Genomic DNA, 20,795 nt, shown 5'->3' with positions numbered 1-20,795 from the left:
CTATTTAAATCCAGATAGATATTCACTCAAAAACTGTTATGGAAGGCATTTTACCGGAAAATTAAGTGATAATTAAACAATTATGAAACCATGAGAATACAAGGGGTACCTTTATGTTAGAGTTACTTTTTTTTTTTTTTAAAAAGATTTTAAAATTTATTCATGGTGGGGGAGAGAGAGAAAGAGAGAGAGACGAGCGCGCAAGCATGTGCCTGAGCGGGGGAGGCACAGGGAGAAGCTGACTCCCAGCTGAGCCAAGAGCCCGACATGGGGCTCAATTGCAGGACTTGGCGATCACGACCTGAGCTGAAAGCAGATACCCAGCCATCTGAGCCACCCAGGTGCCCAGAGTTACGATTCTTTTGAGAGCTATATACACTTGACTTAATGAGCACAAGCAGATATAATGTAAGTTTAAAACTTACTGTAGGGGCACTCAGGTGGGGCTCAGTCAGTTAAGCATCTGCCTTCAGATCAGGTCATGACCTCAAGTTCCTGGGATCAGGCCCCACTTTGGGCTCCCTGCTCAGTGGGAAACCTGCTTCTCCCTCTCCCTCTGCCCTTCCTCACCCCACCACTCATGCTCTCCCTTCCTCAAATAAATAAACGAAATCTTTAAAAAAAATTTTTAAAAGATTTAAATAGATTCAAATCTTATTTCTTATTTAACTTTTTATTTTATTTAAATCTTTTTAATTTTAAATTTAATTAATTTAAATAAAAGGTATTTTTGAAGTTTTTTTTTGTGTTTTTTTTTTTTTTTTTTTTTTTTTTTTTAAAAAACAAACTTACATTGTAAATCAATGCTACCTGAAAAACAACATGAGTTGCCAGATACCAACTAGCTTAAAATGTTTTCTATCTTGGGGCACCTGGGTGGCTCAGTGGGTTAAAGCCTCTGCCTTCAGGTCAGGTCATGATCCCAGGGTCCTGGGATCAAGCCCTGCATCAGGCTCTCTGCTCCGTGGAAAGCCTGCTTCCTCCTCTCTCTCTCTCTGCCTGCCTCTCCGCCTACTTGTGATCTCTCTCCAAAAAAAAAAAAAAAAATGTTTTCTATCTCTGAAGAATAAGAACTATCATAAATCTAACAGTGAAAGAGAATAGGAAATTTAGCTGGTTAGATGATCAGATTTTAGAATGATACCATTTAAGTGCTCTGGTAGACTCATATTAAGGACTACCTAGTGATTCTAATGTGGAAAAACAATTCAAGCTCTGTACCAGATTATGATTTCACTGAATGTAGTTTCTTAAGGGAAGCCCAAAAAAGGACTTCCTTCTTCCTCTTCAGAGTTTACACAGTATGGGAGAGCATCTATTTACCTTTAGTGAGGCTTTGTCTGGGCAGGTGAAGAAACTGTATGCCTGTGGACTAGCTGTCTTTTCATCTATTCCAAACCATTCAGAATCCCAGGACTACACTTGCTAGGTACTGAGAGTTCTACTGTGGTGTGCATCATTACCTTGTAAGTTCAAGGGCTGGCACACAAGCTCCAGGTTTATAGGAGAAACTTCCTCTGTATTCCTTGGCAAAGATAAAATCTTGGATGCTGGCTGTTCCTTCCAGAAGCTTCATACATTGTCGCTGAACATACTGTTTAATTAAACTTAGATCTCTTGTTTCAAATAGCAGCTTTAGAGAACGCTCAAGTATCTTTAAAAAAAAAAAAAAAAATATGCTTATAAAAATATCCCCTAGTACATTTCATCATTGTTATATTTTCAACTATGTAACTACAGTAATCTGCTATCTACCTAAACAATCTGCTATTTACAGTAACTGCATAATAAAAATTATTAAAAATTGGAAAATATTTTGGAGATCTTATATAGCTTGCTATTTCTAAAAAGAGTATCACGTAGTTGGAGGAAAATCGTATCAAAATAACATGCAACTAAAACATTTGCTATGTAATAAGTAACATGAAATACTTAAGCACAAGAAGCCAGACATAATTTCATGTATTGTTTTTTATTTGCCTATTACAGACTCAAGTGGACCAACAGAAGTTTAAGTGTCATATCACCAAGTAGCGAAATCAGAATCAGTCTTTTGCTTTTTCAGAGTGTCAAGAAATATATATTGATTGTGAAGGAATTCTCTATGCTGGGAGTATTTCTGACATGCAGTGGATTTATGTAGCAGATTGAATTTAAGTTAGTTCTAGGTTAAAGTTCTGTATCTTATTATGAATACTGGAACCAATACATATTTACTCAGTTGCTAATTTGGCTTAAGTATGATTCTACCCTTAGAGAAAGAATGCACTGGATGAGATCTCTTCAGAAACTAGTATTAAACATCTCAAATTATATAACATTATATATACAGCACAATATACTGACATTGACAATTATGTATTGTCCTTTTTATGCTCTTATAAAAATCAGTGTGTAGAGTATTGTTCCATTTATACCACTTATTTTGGTTCGTTATAGATTGAGTCTGGGTAAAGAAGTGAGTAAAGTGAGTCAGTAAAGAAAACATATAAAATACTATTGGTTACAATTACTGTGGTTGAGAAATTTAGGTAATTTGTGGTACCACTGTTCAGAAATCTAACTTGTATTTAATCATTCAAGTAAATAAAATTTCAGTTTATCTACAATGAATTACTTATAAAATTATTCTGTTGCTAGTTTCTTTATCCTGCTCCTTAGGTTTTCAGTGTTGTCTTGATAACATTATCATCTCTAGGTGATAGGCAGGAAATTCTTATCAAGTTCATGTGCTGTTTTTTTAGCAGTTGTGGTAAAAGATACCTTGTGGGAAGAAGTCAGAAACTAAGGACTAAAATCAAATTAAGTTGTTTTCATTAGAAATGAAATTCTCAAAAATCACAGTTATACACAGTCACAGAGGCTAGGAGGGCCACGGTGATGTGTGCTTAAGGATTTTCACCAGATTCTTTAGTGACTTACTTCTTAAAGATGAAAACAAGGTAGGTAAAACTTACCTTAGAAACAGCAGGGCAGGAATCTCTTCTGACCGTTTCTATTCCTTTTGCGTCAAATACCGGATCCTTTTGTTCCAGTGTTTCATACATGTAACCCACATACCTCTTTTTTGTTTGTAAGACACAGGGCAAATATACCTGTAATGGATTCACAAATGGCCTCTCAATAACAATTTTCCCCTACCACAAATATTTTATTTTTATGTCTTTTTCTAATTAACTAAATATTAATTACACACACACAGAATCTAAATATGGTTTAGCACCAATTAAATTCATGATACAACATTCAGAGGGGAAAGCGTACAAAATGAGCTGTCTTTACTTCCTTACCACTCAGCTCCTTTGTGTGCACGATCAAATTTTTGCCCCTACTGTAGCTGACACAGCTCTCTCAAAAGTCATCAATCATATCTATTTAAACAATTAAAAAATTACTTTAACACCTGCATATTTAAAAGTTATAAGTACAAAATTAGAAGTTATAAGAGAATATACAATGAAAAGCCCTGGTCCTCCTGCCTCTACTTTCCCTGCCTTAGAGGAATCCTCTGTTTGATTTCCTATGTACCTTTCCAGAGATACTTATACACATAATGGTAGCTTACCATATATATCATTCTGTACTTTGCTTATTTCATTTGATAATGTATCTTGGAGAGCATTCCATCCTAGTACAGAAAGCTCAGTTTTATTTTATAGATACATAGTAGTCCATTATGGGAAGGTATCACAATTGTCGTTAACTAGTTAGTTACTACTGTGGGTCAATTTGGATGTTTCCAAACTTTTGTTATTTCAAATTGTGTTCCAGTGAACAACCTTGCATGGATTAATCTACTGGTTAAATTCCTAAGTTAACGGTCATGGGCCCTCTACCTCTTTTTAATGCTACCAAATTGGTCCTTTCCTCTGTCCCCAAGCTTTATCAATAATTGCATTAAATGTAAATGGTCTAAACAACCCAACTAAAAGGCAGAAGTAATCAGGTTGGATCTAACCAAAAAGTGAGAATACAGCAATAAACTACTAAAAGTACACTTCAAATGTTACAAATAAAAAATGGAAAAGGATACACATGCTAACACTAATCAAAACAAAGCTAGAGTAGGTATATTAATATCAGAAAAAGTAGGCTTCAAGATAAGAAATATTATCAAAGATAAAAATATCAATTTGTCAGGAAGATACATAATCCTGAATGTGTATGTACCTAATAAGAAAACTTCAAAGTGTATGAAATAAAACCTGGTAGAACAAAAAGGAATAGGCAAAACCATGATTATACTTGGAAAACTTCAGCACCTCTCTCTTAGAAATTGACAGAAAATCATTAGGAATATAGAAGGCTTCAACAATACCACTATTAACTTAAGCTAAGTGACACTTATAGGACATTCCCATAAGCAGAATACAGATAGCTTTTAAGGTCACATGGGAATATTCATTAAGACCAATGATATGCTGGACCAAAGAACACATTTCAATAAACTTAAAAGCTTTAAAATCATACACAGTGCATTCTTTGACCACAATGGAATTAAACTGGAAATAACAAAAAGATTTCTGGAATATCCTTAAATATTTAGTAACATAATTCTAAATGACATAATTCTAAATGAGAGTAGATATATCATTGAAACGAATAATAATGAAAATACAAGATACCAAAATTTGAAGTTAAAGTAATATTTAGAGGGAAATATAGATCTTAAAATACTTACATTAAGAATATCTAATATAAATGACTCAAACTTCTAAATTAAGAAGACAGGAAAAGAAAAGCAAACTAACCCCAAAGTAAGTATAAAGAAGGAAATAATAAAGACTGGAAATTAAGGAAATGTTCTTCAAAAAGTTCAGTAAATGGAAAAACCTCTAGCTAGATGATCAAGGCAAAATAAATAAATAAATAAATAAGAAAAAAGGGGAAAAAACCCAAATTATCAATACCAAGGAGGTCTTGAGAAAGGTCTTACAGAAATCAAAATAATAGAAGTATAAATAATTCATGCCAATAAATATGATGACCTAGGAGAAATGGAAAAATTTCTTGACAACTGCAAGTTATCAAAACTAGCATAAGAAAACCTGAATATTTCAATATATATATATTAAAGATGTTTAATTTGTAATTAAAAATCTATGACTTCCCTCCCTCTCTCTCCAATAAAATATCAGGATCAGAGAGATTCACTGGTGAATTCCATCAACTATTTAAGAAAAAATAACCATACTAATCTTATATACATGGGAACATTTTTTTTTGGCCCAAATTCAATACAAGAAAAAACTACAGACCAATATTCATCATGAACACACATCATAATCCTTAACTAGTGTTTAGTTTAAGAAGGTTTGCCTTTTTTGTTTTTATGTTAGGTCTGTGATGTATTTCAGGTCAATTTTCATGTCTGGTGTCATGCCAGATGGGCTGAGTGAGTGTCCACACCATATGTGTACTGCTGGGACAGCACTCATTCTCACTGTTTTCTAGCTGTTCTCCCTGTCTGTGTGCCAATTAGAATGCTCACTCTTCAGGGCAATACCATATCCTAATCTTTGAATCTCTTCTCGCACAATTCTTGCTGCGAACTAGGTACTTTCATCCATTTCACGCCTGTTCTCTTAAATCAACCACTTCTAACTCCTATCATTCCTTCTTTCTCAGCATCTCTTGAATTGTCTTTTCTTTATTTTCCCTAGTTCAGGCTCTGCAGGTTGCACCCTATCTTGAGATTCCGCTCTCCCAATCCACCCTGTATACCATCGTGAGGACAATCTTCCCCAAACACCTCTGATTATGTCTTACTCTTGTTTAATAAACTTTTCTGAGTCAGTTTAAACACTTTAGCTTGGCATTCAAGACACTCAGCAATCTGGTCTCAACTCTATTTTCCAGAGTTCTCTCCCTGTACTCTCTATTCCCATATTGTGTTTTTCTAACTCCATATTCTCCTACATACCATTTTTTTCTATGCAGAATGACTGCAGTCCCATAGCTGCCTATTGAAAATCTAACCATTTTTCTGAGACACAGTGCAATATTAACTCCTACACGGGGTTCTCCCCATCCAACCCAGGAGGACAGAATATCTTTTATCTGTGCTCTTACGTGTTTAAGGAGACTGCTCTCATGAGACTTCCTGTAAGTTTAAAATAAAAGATTTCTAATTTTTCCTTTTAGGTATTAGGCTCTTAGAGAGTGGGACTGTGGTCTTATGCTTCTTTGCATGCCACACCTCTCCTAGCTTAGTATCCTTTATATAGAAATAAATAAATAAATATTTGCTATCTAAAGTAAAATGAAAATAGTCTAAGGTCCTTATGGCAGACTCTACTGTCCAAAGAAATAGTATCTGCCATCCTACATGGTCTTAACAGCGTGAGTCTGACATTGTTCCCATTAAGAGATAAGAGTCTATGTTCTCTCTTAAATCTAGACAAGCTATGATGCTGTGTGACTTTGAGACAAGGTCAAAAAAAGCAAAACAGCTTTTATCTGTTTTTCTTTGGAATATTCATCCTGGAGCTTAGTCCCGTCATGCCGTGAGGAAGAACACATGGTCTCAGGGAAAGACCAAGTGCAAGTGTTCCAGCTGACAGCCCCAGATGATGTTGCAAACAGCAGCCAGCATCAACCCCCAGACACTAGAGTGAGCAAGCGAATTTCAGCCATTAGCTGTTGGGCGGATTAACTTCAGCTTTTAAATTTTCCCAGCTAAGGACCTAAGCATTGTGGAGCAGAGACATGCCGTCTCTGCTGCACCCTTTCTGAATTCCTGACCCATAAAATCTGTAAGCATTATTAATAAAAAGGGTGACTGTTTTACATCATTAAGTTTGGAGGTGGTCTATTACAAAGCAAGTTAACTGGAACAATCTTTTTATTTCTTTACATAAAGACATTACTAAAAATTTTTTGAGAAAATTATACAAAACTAAGGGAAAGTATTTTAAATTTAACACTTTGTAGACCCTATACTACTACTGATTCTGAAAATGTATTCTGCAAGTCCAAAATCTCTAGAAGGTATGTGAATTTTATATGTGATTATTAGTATTAATATATTCTCTTACCTTTTCAAACTTCAATTTCACTGGTTTAGGATTGGTAGCAGTTACAGCTTCAGCAATTTCCTGACCAATCTTAAAAGACTGCTCCTTAGTGGCTCCTTTCAGTAGCACAAACATACTAAGAGGATTAAAAAACGAGGAAGTCATTGTAATAAAAAAAGTTTCATCAAGAGTAACTTTCCTGGCTAACACTCTAATACCAAAGAAACCCTCCCCCCACACCCTCTTCCTTATTAAGTTGCTTCCTATCTAAACTTTTGCCATACTTTCCCTGTATATCTTATTACAGATCTTTAAGACATTTAGTATTTCTAGTTTGGCTACACAGAGACCAGCTTAGCTGTCAGACTGCCAAGAAGGTCTTGGGTTATTCCTAGATAATAATGGCTTTATATGACACACAATTACATCAGTCCTAAAATAAGAGAAAATGTGATTATAAAGAAATGGAAAATTTACTTGTGATATGGGAATAAACTTCCTTATGGCAGATTCTACTGTCCAAAGAAATAATATCTGCCATCCTACATGGTCTTAACAGTGTGATTCTGACATTCTTCCCATTAAGAGATGGGAGTCTATGTTCTCTTAGAAGACAGCTTAAAAAAGACACACAAATATTTTGTAATATAAGTTCACAGAAGAAATGTTAAAAAGCATAAAGGACAAAGAAGAAAACAGCCACCTAATCATACCATTCAGAAGAAAAGGCCCTACAAACCTTTCTGGGTGTATCTGTAAATCTCTTCTCATCTGGGATCACAGATCATTATTGCTGGATAACTTTCTCCTTTCATTTAGTTGTACATCTTAACATTTTTCCACATTGTTTAGTTCTTTTAATTATTATTTTTTAAAAAAGATTTTATTTATTGTTTATTTGACAGAGAGAGACACAGCGAGAACAAATTTCTATCAGTGAAATTTCTGGGTAAATGGTATACACTAAAAATGTTTTTTGAAAGATACTGTCAGGGCGCCTGGGTGGCTCAGTGGGTTAAGCGTCCGCCTTCGACTCAGGTCATGATCCCAGGGTCCCGAGACTGAGCCCCACATTAGGCTCCCTGCTCGGCGAGAAGCCTGCTGCTCCCTGTCCCACTCCCCCTGCTTGTGTTTCCTCACTCACTGTGTGTCTCTCTGTCAAATAAATAAATACAATCTAAAAAAAAAAAAAAAAAAAAAGACTGTCCAATCTGAATTTTAGAAAGCTATTTCTAATGTACAATTCCAAGAGCAGTTTATGAAGGTCAAGGAGGCAGAATTTCCAATATAAATAAAAAACTGCAATACAAAAAATACCCTAAAAAATGTAACAAAACCCCCCAAAAGTATGGGTATTTTTCTCCAGCATAATGCAGAATAATAGCACAATCTGTGATCAACAAAATAGCTAATAAACATATTTAAGTAAGAGTTATAAAGTTGATCTTCATGTATAATTTTTTGGCAAATTTTATCATTTATTTACTTTGAGAGAGAGACCGAGTGAGTGAGTGCAGGGGGAGGGACAGAGGGGAGAGAGAACCTCAAGTAGACTCCGTACTGAAGCACGGAGTCCAATGCAGGGTTCAATCCTGTGACCCCCACATCATGACCTGAGCTGAAATCAGAAGTTGGACGCTTAACTGACTGAGCCACGCAGACGCCCCTTTGCTTATAATTTTAATGGAAAGATAATAAATAGCAGAAATGAACACTATCTTAAAACATGATCTTTAAGATCATGCTCCTAGTCTTGGGGCCACCTAAACCAATCTCTTATTTCTTAAAATGTTTTTTATATTAGACCTCAAATCTCATTTGGATGGTTTCTTTGGAAAAGCTTTCTGTGCCAATACTGGAGATAATACTTAGAATCTGATATGAAAAGTTTAAGAAAATGAATTTATTTATTCAGTATCACTTAAGGTCTTTAAAATAAAAATGGTCTCAATCTAAATTAATTTTAAAGGCTATACTCCAAACCACTTGAAGCTTTCTACAATATTTTTTTTTGTTAGGCCTATCTGATGCTGATTACACCAATACAACTTTATTTTTAAAACAGATTTTAAAACTTCCTCTTGAAAGACTATTTTCAAAAGCAACTTTACTGAGATATAATTTGAATATAACAAATTGAAGACATCTTTTTTATTTTTTTTATTTTTAATTTTTAAAATTTATTTGACAGACAGAGATCACAAGCAGGAAGACAGGCAGGCAGAGAGAGGGGAGGGGGAGAGGCAGACTCCCCACCGAGCAGAGAGCCCGATGCAGGGCTGGATCCCAGGACCCTGGGATCATGACCTGAGCCAAAGGCAGAGGCTTTAACCCACTGAGCCACCCAGGCGCCCCCAAATTGAAGACATCTTAAGTGTACAGTTCCATGAATGTTGACAAATACATAGCCTTCTTATGGGCTGAACTGTGTCCCCCTAAAATTCATATGTTGAAGCCCTAACCCCAGGACCTCAGAATGTAAGTATACTTGGGAGACAGGAACTTTAGAGAGGTGATTAAGTTAAAAAGAGGCCCTAGGTTAGGTGGTGAGATGAGCCTAATGTTACTGGTGTCCTTATAAGAAAAGAATATTTGAATATACAAAGGAACACCAGGGACACATGTGAACAAAGGAAAGGTCATGTGAGGACACAGGAAGAAGGTAACCACTTGTAAGCCAAAGAGAGAGGCTTCAAGAGAAACCATATCTGCTAACACTTGATCTTGAACTTTTGAGTTTCCAGAACTGTGAGAAAACAAATTTCTGTTGTTTAATCCACTAAATCTATGATACTTTAGAAAAACAAAGCACATTTTCATCACCCCCCCCCAAATTCGCATGTGTTGCTTTGTAGTAATTTTTCACTCCTGGCCCTAGGCAACACAAAACCTGCTATTAATTACTGCAGATTTTTTTTTTCTTTCAAGAATTTTATATCAATGGAACTATACAGTATGTACTCTCTTATGTCTGGCTTCTTTCAGCTTGTTCTTGAGATTCAGTAGTGTTGCTGGAGTAACAGTAACTAGTTCCTTTTTATTGCTGAGTAATAGTCCATTGTATGGATATGCTACATTTGTTGATCCATTCACCCTTTGGTGGAAATTTGGATTGTTTGTGGTTTTAGACTGTTATAAATAAAGCTGCAATAAACATCGGCTTAAGGTCTTTGTGTGGACCTAAATTTAAATTTGCTTTAGGTAAATATCCAGAAGTAGAACTGTTGAGTCAAATGTAAAGGTATGTTTAACTTGAGATATAACTGCCAAACTTGTTTTTTAAAAGATCACTATGCTTAAAATGGTCAGGTGCCATCCATGATGATGAAGACGCTTTGAAATTAAAGTACATATATACACATTTCTATAAAACGCTAGGACAGGAAAAACTAAATTGTGGTAATAGAATCCTGTAAGTGGCTGCCTGGTGGTGGGGGATGAAAGCGAGGGACTGATTGTGAAGGGCTACAGAAGAATTTCCTACATTGGCAGAAATGTTCTGTACCCTAACTGAGGTGGTAATTGGTTTCACAGATCTCTACATGTATTTACTGAACTACACACTGTGCATTTTCTTTTTAAACAATTGTGCACTTAGTATACCTTGATGAATTTGTTATCTTAAAAGTACTTTATTATAGAGTATATGAGATTTTACCAAGTAGTTAGTGGGTTTGAGTCCGTCTATGTTGTTTTGGCCAGTTTTATTTGGAGCTAAGCTTCAAGACAGCTGGCCAAGATCAATGGAAGGTCACTTAACAGAATGGAAGTGAATGGCCTACATACGAAGAGACAATTTTAAGATGGATTTCTTTGTCTGTCACTTATGCTTTTAATCTAGTTAAGTAACATTTATCTTTGGGTTGAGAGATCCAAGTACACAGATAGAGCAGTGATTTTCACATGGTAGAAAGTGAGTGGGGATATTAGAATAACTTAGGAGGTCTTTCTCAACTATAATCAGATAAATTTCCCAAGAGATTCTTTTAAAAAAAATTTTATTTTTGGGCACCTGGGTGGCTCAGTTGGTTAAGCAACTGCCTTCAGCTTTGGAGTCCCAGGATCAAGTCCTGCATCAGGCTCCATGGGGAGTCTGCTTCTCCCTCTGACCTCCTCCCCTCTCAAGCTCTCTCTCTCTCTCTCAAATAAAGAAAATCTTAAAAAAAAAAAAAAAAGTAAAAAAAATTTATTTTTAAAATTTGAGTATAGTTGATCCAAGAGATTCTAGACAACTCTTATTAACTGATGGGAGCAGGTCACATCCCATGAGGATGCAGTAAATATGACTGAGAACCATTATTCTATAAAATAACTATTTGAACCACTAATCAATAATATTGTAAGGTGTCAAAAAGTCAATAATATTGTAACTTTGTATGGTGACAGTTGGTAACTACACTTATCAGGGTGCACATTTTATAATGTATATAATTGCCAGATCACTGTATTGATCACCTGAAGCTAATACTGTATGTCAATTATATTTTAATAAAAAAATCTAACTGAAAAAATGCAGTGTGTTTATTATACTTTCTAAATGGACAACAACGCATAACTGCTTTAGAAAGAGAAACACCCTTCTAACAGTACTTCTGATGCTTTGGTAACTGATCTCCCGTAGCTAGGACCCCATATAAGAACAGCAGTCTCAAAACTGGAGGGAGGCAATGGTCATTCACCACCATCTATCAGATGTCCTTCATTCTAAGACAACTGAGCTTCAGAGGGGCTAAGTGATTTGTTAATGACCACACAATCAGCTAGGAGTACAGCTAGAAAGGGAATCCAGATCTCCTCATTCTCAGTTAAGAACCTCTTCACTTCACCAAGCATGATCTATTATCCCTAAAGCAGTGTTTCTCAGTCATTTATTATTACTGTCTTCTCAAAGAAACAAGTTAAAAGTAAATATAGTAAGAAAAAATAATTAGTAAGGAATAAAATACTGTTGGGCGGGGTTGAACTTTGTGGGGCCTAAACCCATTGTACTATCTACTACTATTTAAGTTTTGCTTCCAATTTGCATTGTTAGGGTGATACTATTACCACTGAGATAGTGCATGTCCTGGAGTGACTTGCCCTCATACAGTATATTTCAATGAAATGATGAATATATTTATTTGACTGGAATCATAAAACACCTGTGAATTCTGACTTAATGAGAAAGCACCAGCTGGGAATCAAAAAACACTGAGTACTACTTTATGGCTCCACTGCTGATGAGCTGGGGATTTTAGACATGGGGAATGTGCTTTTATTATCATTATTTATTTATTAGAAAATTAAAAAAAAAAATCAAGTTTCAGATGTAGTGTTCAATAATTTATCAGTTGCGGACAATGTGCTTTTAGGCAGTACCTGTGAATGTGCCTCTAATGGTTCCTCCTGACATGTGAAAACTGCTGACCTAAACAGCGCCGAAATGGTCTTCCAGCTGACATTCTGTGAATCTATGTTTTTTGGTTTGAATTCTTAAAGAACTTAAAGGCTAAGCAAAATTACGACAATCAGAATCATGCCAACTTCTGATTCTCTGTGTTGGTATCAACCATGGACATGTATGATCCTGAATTAAACTCAACAATTTAAAGGTTTAACTTTGTCCTCTTCCCTAAATATTTTGCAAGGAGCTCTGCTAACAAGGTGCGAAATGATGTTCTAGTAACTCTATTTTGCCGAACTGCTCAGCAGAGATGGTTTTACAAAGCAGTGAAATACTCAAACTTCAGAGTGGCTTTTGATGGGGAGGAGTAGAGACTATGGATAATCAGGGCATGGATAACTTGAAAGTATCCCCACCTGTGAGTAATGAACCAGCTGCTGTATGAGGTAAGGTCTCATTCAGCATTAATATGATTATGCTGACTACATGTGCATTAAAGAATAGAGAAGATTAAATGCTGTTTAAAGATTACCTAGAAGCTGTGTGTAATGATTAGAAGCGCTATCTCCTACTGCTCTGCTAGTGATCAGAGCGCCCGAGGCAAGTGCTCTTCGCATGATCCCACTGTGACACTAAGCCTTCCATATGAAAAGAGTATCAGACTCTATGAAATTTGCACAATACCTATATTCTAGAAGAATTTTAATAAGTCATACAAATAAGATGGTACATAAATACCTGGACCCTAATAAATGCCAAAGCAAGCAACTAGGCTGAAGTTATTAATTCAGGACTCAGAGGGAGTCCTGTCCTTGGTCACTCCACGGATGATGGGCTTCAGGAAGACTGTGAGCCTTCTGGAATCAAATGGAAAACTTTATGTGCCTATAGGCATTTTTTGTAGAAGATCAAAAAGATTTTGGGACCTAGTGAAAAGTTACACTCACAGCTTTGGCAGTATCTTTCAAAATTAAGACATACATTTAAATTCACAGAGCTGCACCTGTATGAGGAATCATTTACGTTTTTTTTTTTTTTTTTTTTTTAAAGATTTTATTTATTTATTTATTTGACAGAGATCACAAGTAGGCAGAGAGGCAGGCAGAGAGAGAGGAAAGGAGCAGGCTCCCAGCTGAGCAGAGAGCTGGATGTGGGGCTCGATCCCAGGACCCTGAGATCATGACCTGAGCCGAAGGCAGAGGCTTAACCCACTGAGCCACCCAGGCGCCCCTCATTTACGTTTTTAAAAGTGGTTTCTTTATAGACTAGACTCCTGTGTATACAGTATTTTTACAGATCACTATCTACCTGGCTACCTGCAGGGATGCCACGGGAATCTCTACAAGTCTGGCTCAGGACACTTAAATTTTCCGTCTCTTAAAATCGTATCTGGTAAGTCAGGACTTGAGCTAATCCTGACCACAAGATCATAAAGACTGGGAACGACTTAAGTAGAACTCTGTTTTTAGCAAGGAGTACCCTTACGCTAGTTCAAACACTGAAATGAGTTTCTGAAGAGATGTAAAAGGACAACTATAAAGCAGAATTCATTACCTGTCAGTATCTCCATATACAACCCTAGCGCCCCATTTCTTGGTATCATTCACCAGTTTAATAGCTCGTTCCAAGGTCTCTCTTGCTTTGTGAACAATACTATCACCAACCTGTGGGTACAAACACACTGGAAGTTATTTCTTAACGTAGTTTAGTATAAATCAATAGACTAACAATACTTTTCATTACCAAATATTTCTAAAATTGAAATAAGGAGAAAAGAACCAAAAAGAAAACAAAAGTCTTCAGTGTCATCATTCTTTTTATAAGGACTCAAGAAGAAAATAAAGTGAAGAATTTAAAGAAAGGAACCAATCAATACACAGACTCACCTCTGAGTGTATTAGTTTTAAGTACAATGGACTGCACTTTATACAAGGTACATAGATTCATAATTCCTGGAAGAATTAGCCTTATTTAAGGAATTTTTAAAATGACTTTATAACCAATTAGCCAGGGACTTATTCTGTGTATGTGCGTGAATGTGTATATGTATATCTTCCAAAATTTTTCTGTTGTAGTGTTATGATAATTTCTTTCAGTATCATTAAAGTTAACACTGAACTTTAATCTCAGTGATTGGTTATATGTAATTTTTAGAAAATAAAGAACACAAAGAAAAATGTATAATTATATAATGGAAAATATATTACAAGTGTTCAATTTAAATTAAGTAGGCAGATATATGTCTAATAAGGGTACTTTCTTTAAAATTTTTTCAGATTTTTACTTATTTGACAGAGAGAGTATGCATGCACAAGAGCATGCACAAGCCGGGGAGCTGCAGAGGGAGAAGCAGACTCCCTGCTGAGCAAGGAGCCTAACAATGGGCTTGATCCTGGGACTCTGGGATCATGCCCTGAGCTCTGAAGGCAGATACTTAACCAACTGAGCCACCCAGGTGCTCCTTTTTTTCTGTTTTTTAAAGTAATCTCTCCATCCAACATGGTGCTTTAACTCATTACCTTGATATTAAGAGTTGTATGCTCCACCAACTAAACCAGCCTGGTGCCCCTAAAAAGGGTACCTTCATCGGTCATTAGTGAGTTTAAACAAAGATCATGGCATAAACTATCAAAACAAAAGGATGGTAGGTCTTGACAAATATGACTATACTTTACAGTTAAGTAAATTAAGGAGACCAGCATGGGGCTGCTTCTTCATTTATTAAACTCACAAAAACTAAGAATTGGGGAAAATTACCCTTTGGCATAAATGGAGCATTCCTTTTAAAATTTTAAAGAATCATGCACTTTTGTGTAAAGAAGCAAACAAAAGTTATAATCATCCTCCTTTTACTGTAAAATTCAAATCACCTGAACTAAATGTAGGACTGGGTAAGTGTTTAAAAGGCTGTGCTCATAAAACACTGTTTATAGCTGTTTTAAAAAGGAAATATTAAATGAACAAAGGAATAAATTTAAAAAACTGGTAGCAGATACTTAATCTGGTTATAAGAATCATGAATTCTGTTGAGACCTTTAGTGCAACAGAAAACCCTGAGAATGTGAACTATTTCCTGAGACATTTAAAAAATCATGTTATCTAGTTGAAATTCAAGTTTGAATAAAATGTTCAATGTCATCTGTTGTCACTTTCAAAACAAGATACACTTTAAAATATGTGAAGGCAAATAGCTGGAAGGGTGAGCGATCTAGTGTCAGAGTCAAATATGCTTTTGAGACATACACATACTGATCCTAAATGTCTACCTCCCGCTGCCTACTCTGACCCATTTAAGCAACACACCTGCCCCCCAAGACCCTGTAGTGGGAAGGACTCAGTGGCAGGAATGAGAGGCAGGGGTGGTGGAAAGGAGGGAGTGATTATTAAATTAAAAGTGATTCTGCTGGGCATGTGCACCCGAATGTTTATAGCAGCAATGTCTACAATAGCCAAACTATGGAAAGAACCTAGATGTCCATCAACAGATGAATGGATCAAGAAGATGTGGTATATATACACAATGGGATACTATGCAGCCATCAAAAGAAATGAAATCTTGCCATTTGCGACAACATGGATGGAACTAGAGCGTATCATGCTTAGCGAAATAAGTCAAGCAGAGAAAGACAACTATCATATGATCTCCCTGATATGAGGAAGTGGTGATGCAACATTTATTCTTAAGTGGGTAGGAGAAGAATAAATGAAACAAGTTGGGATTGGGAGGGAGACAAACCATAAGTGACTCTTAATCTCACAAAACAAACTGAGGGTTGCTGGGGGAAGGGGGGTTGGGATTATGGACATTGGGGAGGGTATGTGCTTTGGTGAGTGCTGTGAAGTGTGTAAACCTGGTGATTCACAGACCTGTACCCCTGGGGATAAAAATATATGTTTATTAAAAAAAAAAAGTGATTCTGCTACTTTGTGCCATGGTTCCTAGTTTGAACATTACTCCAATACGGGGCTGAGATTAGATTTTAAAAAAGGAAAATGACTGGCTTTACAGTTTAGGCAATGGTTGGGATTATGGAAAGTCATGAGAAAAATAAAGATTCCCTGAAAAGGAGTGCTGGCAAGGATGTGGGAAAAAGGGAATCCTTGTGCACCACAAGTGGGACTACAAATTGATGCAGCCACTATGGAGAACAATACGGAGGTTCCTCAAAAAATTAAAAACAGAAATACGTGATTCAGCAATTTCACTACTGGGTATATAGCTGAAGGAAATGAAAACACTAACTGTAAAAGACACATACACCCCTATGTTCATTACAGCATTATTTACAACAGCCAAGACATGGAAGCAACCTAAGTGTCCACGGACAGATGAATGGATAAAGAAAATGTGGTATATACACAGTTGACTCCTGAACAACACAGGCTTGAACTGTAGGGGTTCCCTTATATGTGGATTTTTTTCAATAAATACAGTATATAGTACTGTAAATGTATTTTCTCTTATGATTTTACTATTTTCCTTTCTCTAACTTAAAGAATACAGCATATAATACATATAACATACAAAACATGTATTAATTGTTTATGTTATCAGTAAGGCTACTGGTCAACAGTAGACTATTTGTAGTTAAGTTTGGGGGGGACAAAAGTTATTTATGGATTTTCAACTCTGGGGGAGGGGGTCAGTGCCCCCAACCCCTGCATTCTCCAAGTCTATGGTTTATCTTTACACACTTGACTGTTTTTTTGCAGAGTGGAAAATTACTTTAATGAAATACAACTTATCAATTCTTTATTTCATAACTGTGCCTTTGGAATTGCATCTAAAAAGCCATTACCAAATCCAAGGTCATGTAGAATTTTTCCTATGTTTATCTTCTAGAAGTTTTTTTTTTTTTTAAAGATTTTATTTATTTATTTGCCAGACAGAGATCAGAAGTAGGCAGAGAGGCAGGCAGAGAGAGAAGGGGAAGCAGACTCCCTGCTGAGCAGAGAGCCCGATGCAGGGCTCTATCCCAGGACCCTGAGATCATGACTTGAGCTGTAGGCAGAGGCTTAAACCCACTGAGCCACCCAGACACCCCATCTTCTAAAAGTTTTATAGTTTTGTGTTTTATATTTAGTTCTGTGATCCAATTTGAGTTAATTTTGTGAAGCGTGTAAGATTTTTGTCTAGATTGACTTTCTTGATTGTGGATATACAGTCATCCCAGCACCATTTATTGAAAAGACTATCTTCTATTGTCAATACATTATATTACCTTTGCTCCTCTGTTAAAGATCAGATGTCTATATTTATGTGGGTCTATTTTTGTAATCTCTATTCTGTTCCACTACTATTCCTTGGCCAGTACAACACTACCTTCATTAATGTAGTTTAGTAAGTCTTGAAGTCAGGTACTGTCAGTCCTCGGAGTTTATTATTCAAAATGGTGTAGTCTATCCTAGGTCTTCTACTTCATCATATAAACTTTGAAATCAGTTTGTCAATACCCACAAAATAACTTGCTGGGATTTTGACCAGGACTGCATTCAATCTATACATGAACTGACATCTTGACAATACTGAGACTTCTTATCTATCAACAAGGCGTATCTTTCCTTTTTTTTAGCTCTTATATTTCTTTGACCAGTTGTGTCATTTTCCTCATAGAGATCTTATACATACTTTGTTAGATTTATACAAAGTATTTTATTTTGGGGGGGTGATTAATATAAATGGTGTTACATTTTTAATTTCAAACTTCATTTGTTCATTGCTGGTACACAGGAAATGACTGAGTTTTGTTGTATTAACCCTATATTCGGCAACCCTGCTATAACTGCTTATTAGGCGTAGGAGGATTTTTTTGTTAATTCTTTTGGATTTTCTGCAGAGAGGATTATGCCATATGTAACAAAGACAGTTTTACTTTTATTTTTTCCTTCCCAATCTGTATACTTTTTATGTGCTTTTCTTTGTCTTACTGCATTAACTTCCAATTCTTTTATGATGTTGAAAAGTAGTGGGTTATCCTTGCCTTGTTCCTAATCTTAGTGGGAAAGATTCAAGGTTTTCATAGCTAAGTATTTAGCTGTGGGCTTTTTTGGGGTAGATATTCTTTAGAAAGCTGAGAAAGTTCCCCTCTTCCTAGTTTACTAGGATCTTTATGATGAATGGATATTGGATTTTATCAAATGATTTCTCTACATCTATTATTATGATCATGTGGCTCTTATTTACCCTGTATGTGATGTGATAGATTTTATTAGATAATTTTTGAATGTTATACCAGCTTGCATACCTGGATAAATTCCACTTGGTTGTGATGTATAATCATTTTTGTAAATTGTTGGATTTGGGTTGCTAATATCTATTGAAAATATTTGCATCTATGTTCATGAGAGATATTGGTGTGTAGTTTTCTTGTAATGTCTTTGTCTGGTTTTGGTGTTAGGATCATGCTGGCCTCACAGTATGAATGATAAAGTATTCCTTTTGCTTGTAATATCTGAAAGATTGTAGAGAATTGATACAATTTTTTTCCATTCTAGTTTTCTAAGGTGAAAGCTTAGATGATTAGTTTTGGATGTGTCTCTTCTTTTTTAATAATGGATTCAATACTATAAATTTTCCTCTATTTGCTGCTTTTGCAGATTCCCACAAATTGTGATAAGTTGTGTTGTCCTTTAGTTCAAAATATTTTAAAATTTCTTTCAAGGGGCGCCTGGGTGGCTCAGTGGGTTAAGCCGCTGCCGTCAGCTCAGCATCCTGGGATCGTGTCCCACATCGGGCTCTCTGCTCGGCAGGGAGCCTGCTTCCTTCTCTCTCTCTCTCTGCCTGCCTCTCGGCCTACTTGTAATCTCTCTCTCTGTTAAATAAATAAATAAATCTAAAAAAAAAAAAAATTCTTTCAAGATATTTTTTTCTTTGACCCATGTGTTATTTAATCTTAAGCATGTGGGGATTTTTCCAGCTCTCTATTATCGATTTCTAGTTTAATTGCATTGTGCTTTGAAAGCAGACACTATATGATTTATATCTTTTAAAATTGTTAAGGTGTGTTTTATGACCCACAATGTGGTGTGTCTTGGTGCATGTTCCATGCGAGCTTAAGAAGAATGCATATTTGAGTGTTGCTGGATGAAGTATTCTATAAATACCCACTATATTCAGTTGATGATGCTGCTGAGTTCAACTACATCCTTACTGATCTTATTTTTTCCGGTATGTTGCCCTTGTTTTTTGTTCCTTATTTTCGTTTTCCTCTCTTTTTCTGCCTTTTGTGATTTTGACTCTTTGAAATGATTCCCTTTTCTCTTTTTTACATACCAATTATTATCTTACTTTTTATAAAAGTGGTTGTTGCCTTGATTTTGAAATATACATTTACTTTTTTTTTTTTTTTTTTAAAGATTCTGTTTATTTATTTGACAGAGAGATCACAAGTAGGCAGAGAAGCAGGCAGAGAGAGAGGAGGAAGCAGGCTCCCTGCTGAGCAGAGAGCCCGATATGGGGCTCCATCCCAGGCCGCTGGGATCATGACCTGAGCTGAAGGCAGAGGCCTTATCCCACTGAGCCTCCCAGACGCCCTACATTTACTTTCAATATACCACTTTCAAATACTACTATACCACATCACAGTAGTGCAGTGCTTTATAATGATGAAATAATCCAATTCCTCCAAACCCTTTTGTCATTTGTCATTCGTTTTACTTATACATAAGCATACATACAAACATACATAATCAAATACATTGTTGCTATTATTTTGAACAAATTATAATCTGTTAGATTAAGAGTAAGAAAAATAAAAGTGTTTATTTTACCTGCCTTTATTCCTTCTCTGAGGTTGTTTTGTTTTTTTATGTAGATCTGAGTTTCTGACCTCTATCATTTTTCTTCCCTCTAAAGAGTTTCTTGTAACATTTCTTACAAGGCAGGTCAATTGCCAACAAATTCCCTCAATTTTTGTTTGTCTGAGAAAGTTTTCATTTTTCCTTTGCTTTTGGACAATAATTTTTCAGGGTACAGATTTTAATGTTGGAGTATTTTTCTCTCAATATTAAGTATTTCATTGCATTTTCTTCTTGCTTACATGATTTAAGAGGAGAAGGTAGATGTAAATCTTACCTTTGCTTCCATATAGGCAAGGTATTTTTCCCCCTCTGTCTTCTTTTAGGATTTTAATTTTACTACTGATTTTCTATAGTATGAAGAGGGTATCTCTAGGTTTAGTTTTTTGAGCATTTATTCTGTTTGGTGTTCTTTGAACTTCCTGGATCTGTGGTTTGGGGTCTGACATTGGTTTTGGGAAATTTTCAGTCATTACTGTTTCAAACATTTTTTTCTGTTCCTTTCTTTCTTCTCCTTCTGGACTCCCTATTACATGAATGTTACACCTTTTGTAGTTGCTCCAGTTTTAGGATATTCTTTTTTTTTTTTTTTCATCTTT

At 35.8% G+C, this 20,795-nt stretch overlaps 1 protein-coding gene across 5 annotated transcripts in view; it reads right to left on the bottom strand.

Annotated features, from left to right (window-relative positions):
- The window catches only part of REV3L (REV3 like, DNA directed polymerase zeta catalytic subunit), a 216,175-nt gene that overhangs the window by 40,081 nt on the left and 155,299 nt on the right, over window positions 1-20,795 (bottom strand). For all 5 annotated transcript variants that reach the window (XM_045080200.1, XM_045080201.1, XM_004753515.3 and 2 more), the window contains exons 26-29: window positions 13,954-14,063; window positions 7,038-7,152; window positions 2,958-3,095; window positions 1,464-1,654 (exon numbers count right to left, since the gene is read on the bottom strand). In XM_045080200.1, the coding sequence (XP_044936135.1) occupies window positions 1,464-1,654; window positions 2,958-3,095; window positions 7,038-7,152; window positions 13,954-14,063 (554 nt within the window). The remainder of the gene's footprint in view (window positions 1-1,463; window positions 1,655-2,957; window positions 3,096-7,037; window positions 7,153-13,953; window positions 14,064-20,795) is intronic.

Source organism: Mustela putorius, unplaced genomic scaffold (assembly GCF_011764305.1).
Source record: "Mustela putorius furo isolate JIRA1106 unplaced genomic scaffold, ASM1176430v1.1 tig00000450_pilon_pilon_pilon, whole genome shotgun sequence".
Classification (NCBI taxonomy): domain Eukaryota; kingdom Metazoa; phylum Chordata; class Mammalia; order Carnivora; family Mustelidae; genus Mustela; species Mustela putorius.
The sequence above is the reverse complement of the archived record's forward strand: the minus strand, read 5'-3'. Positions and strand labels throughout refer to the sequence as shown.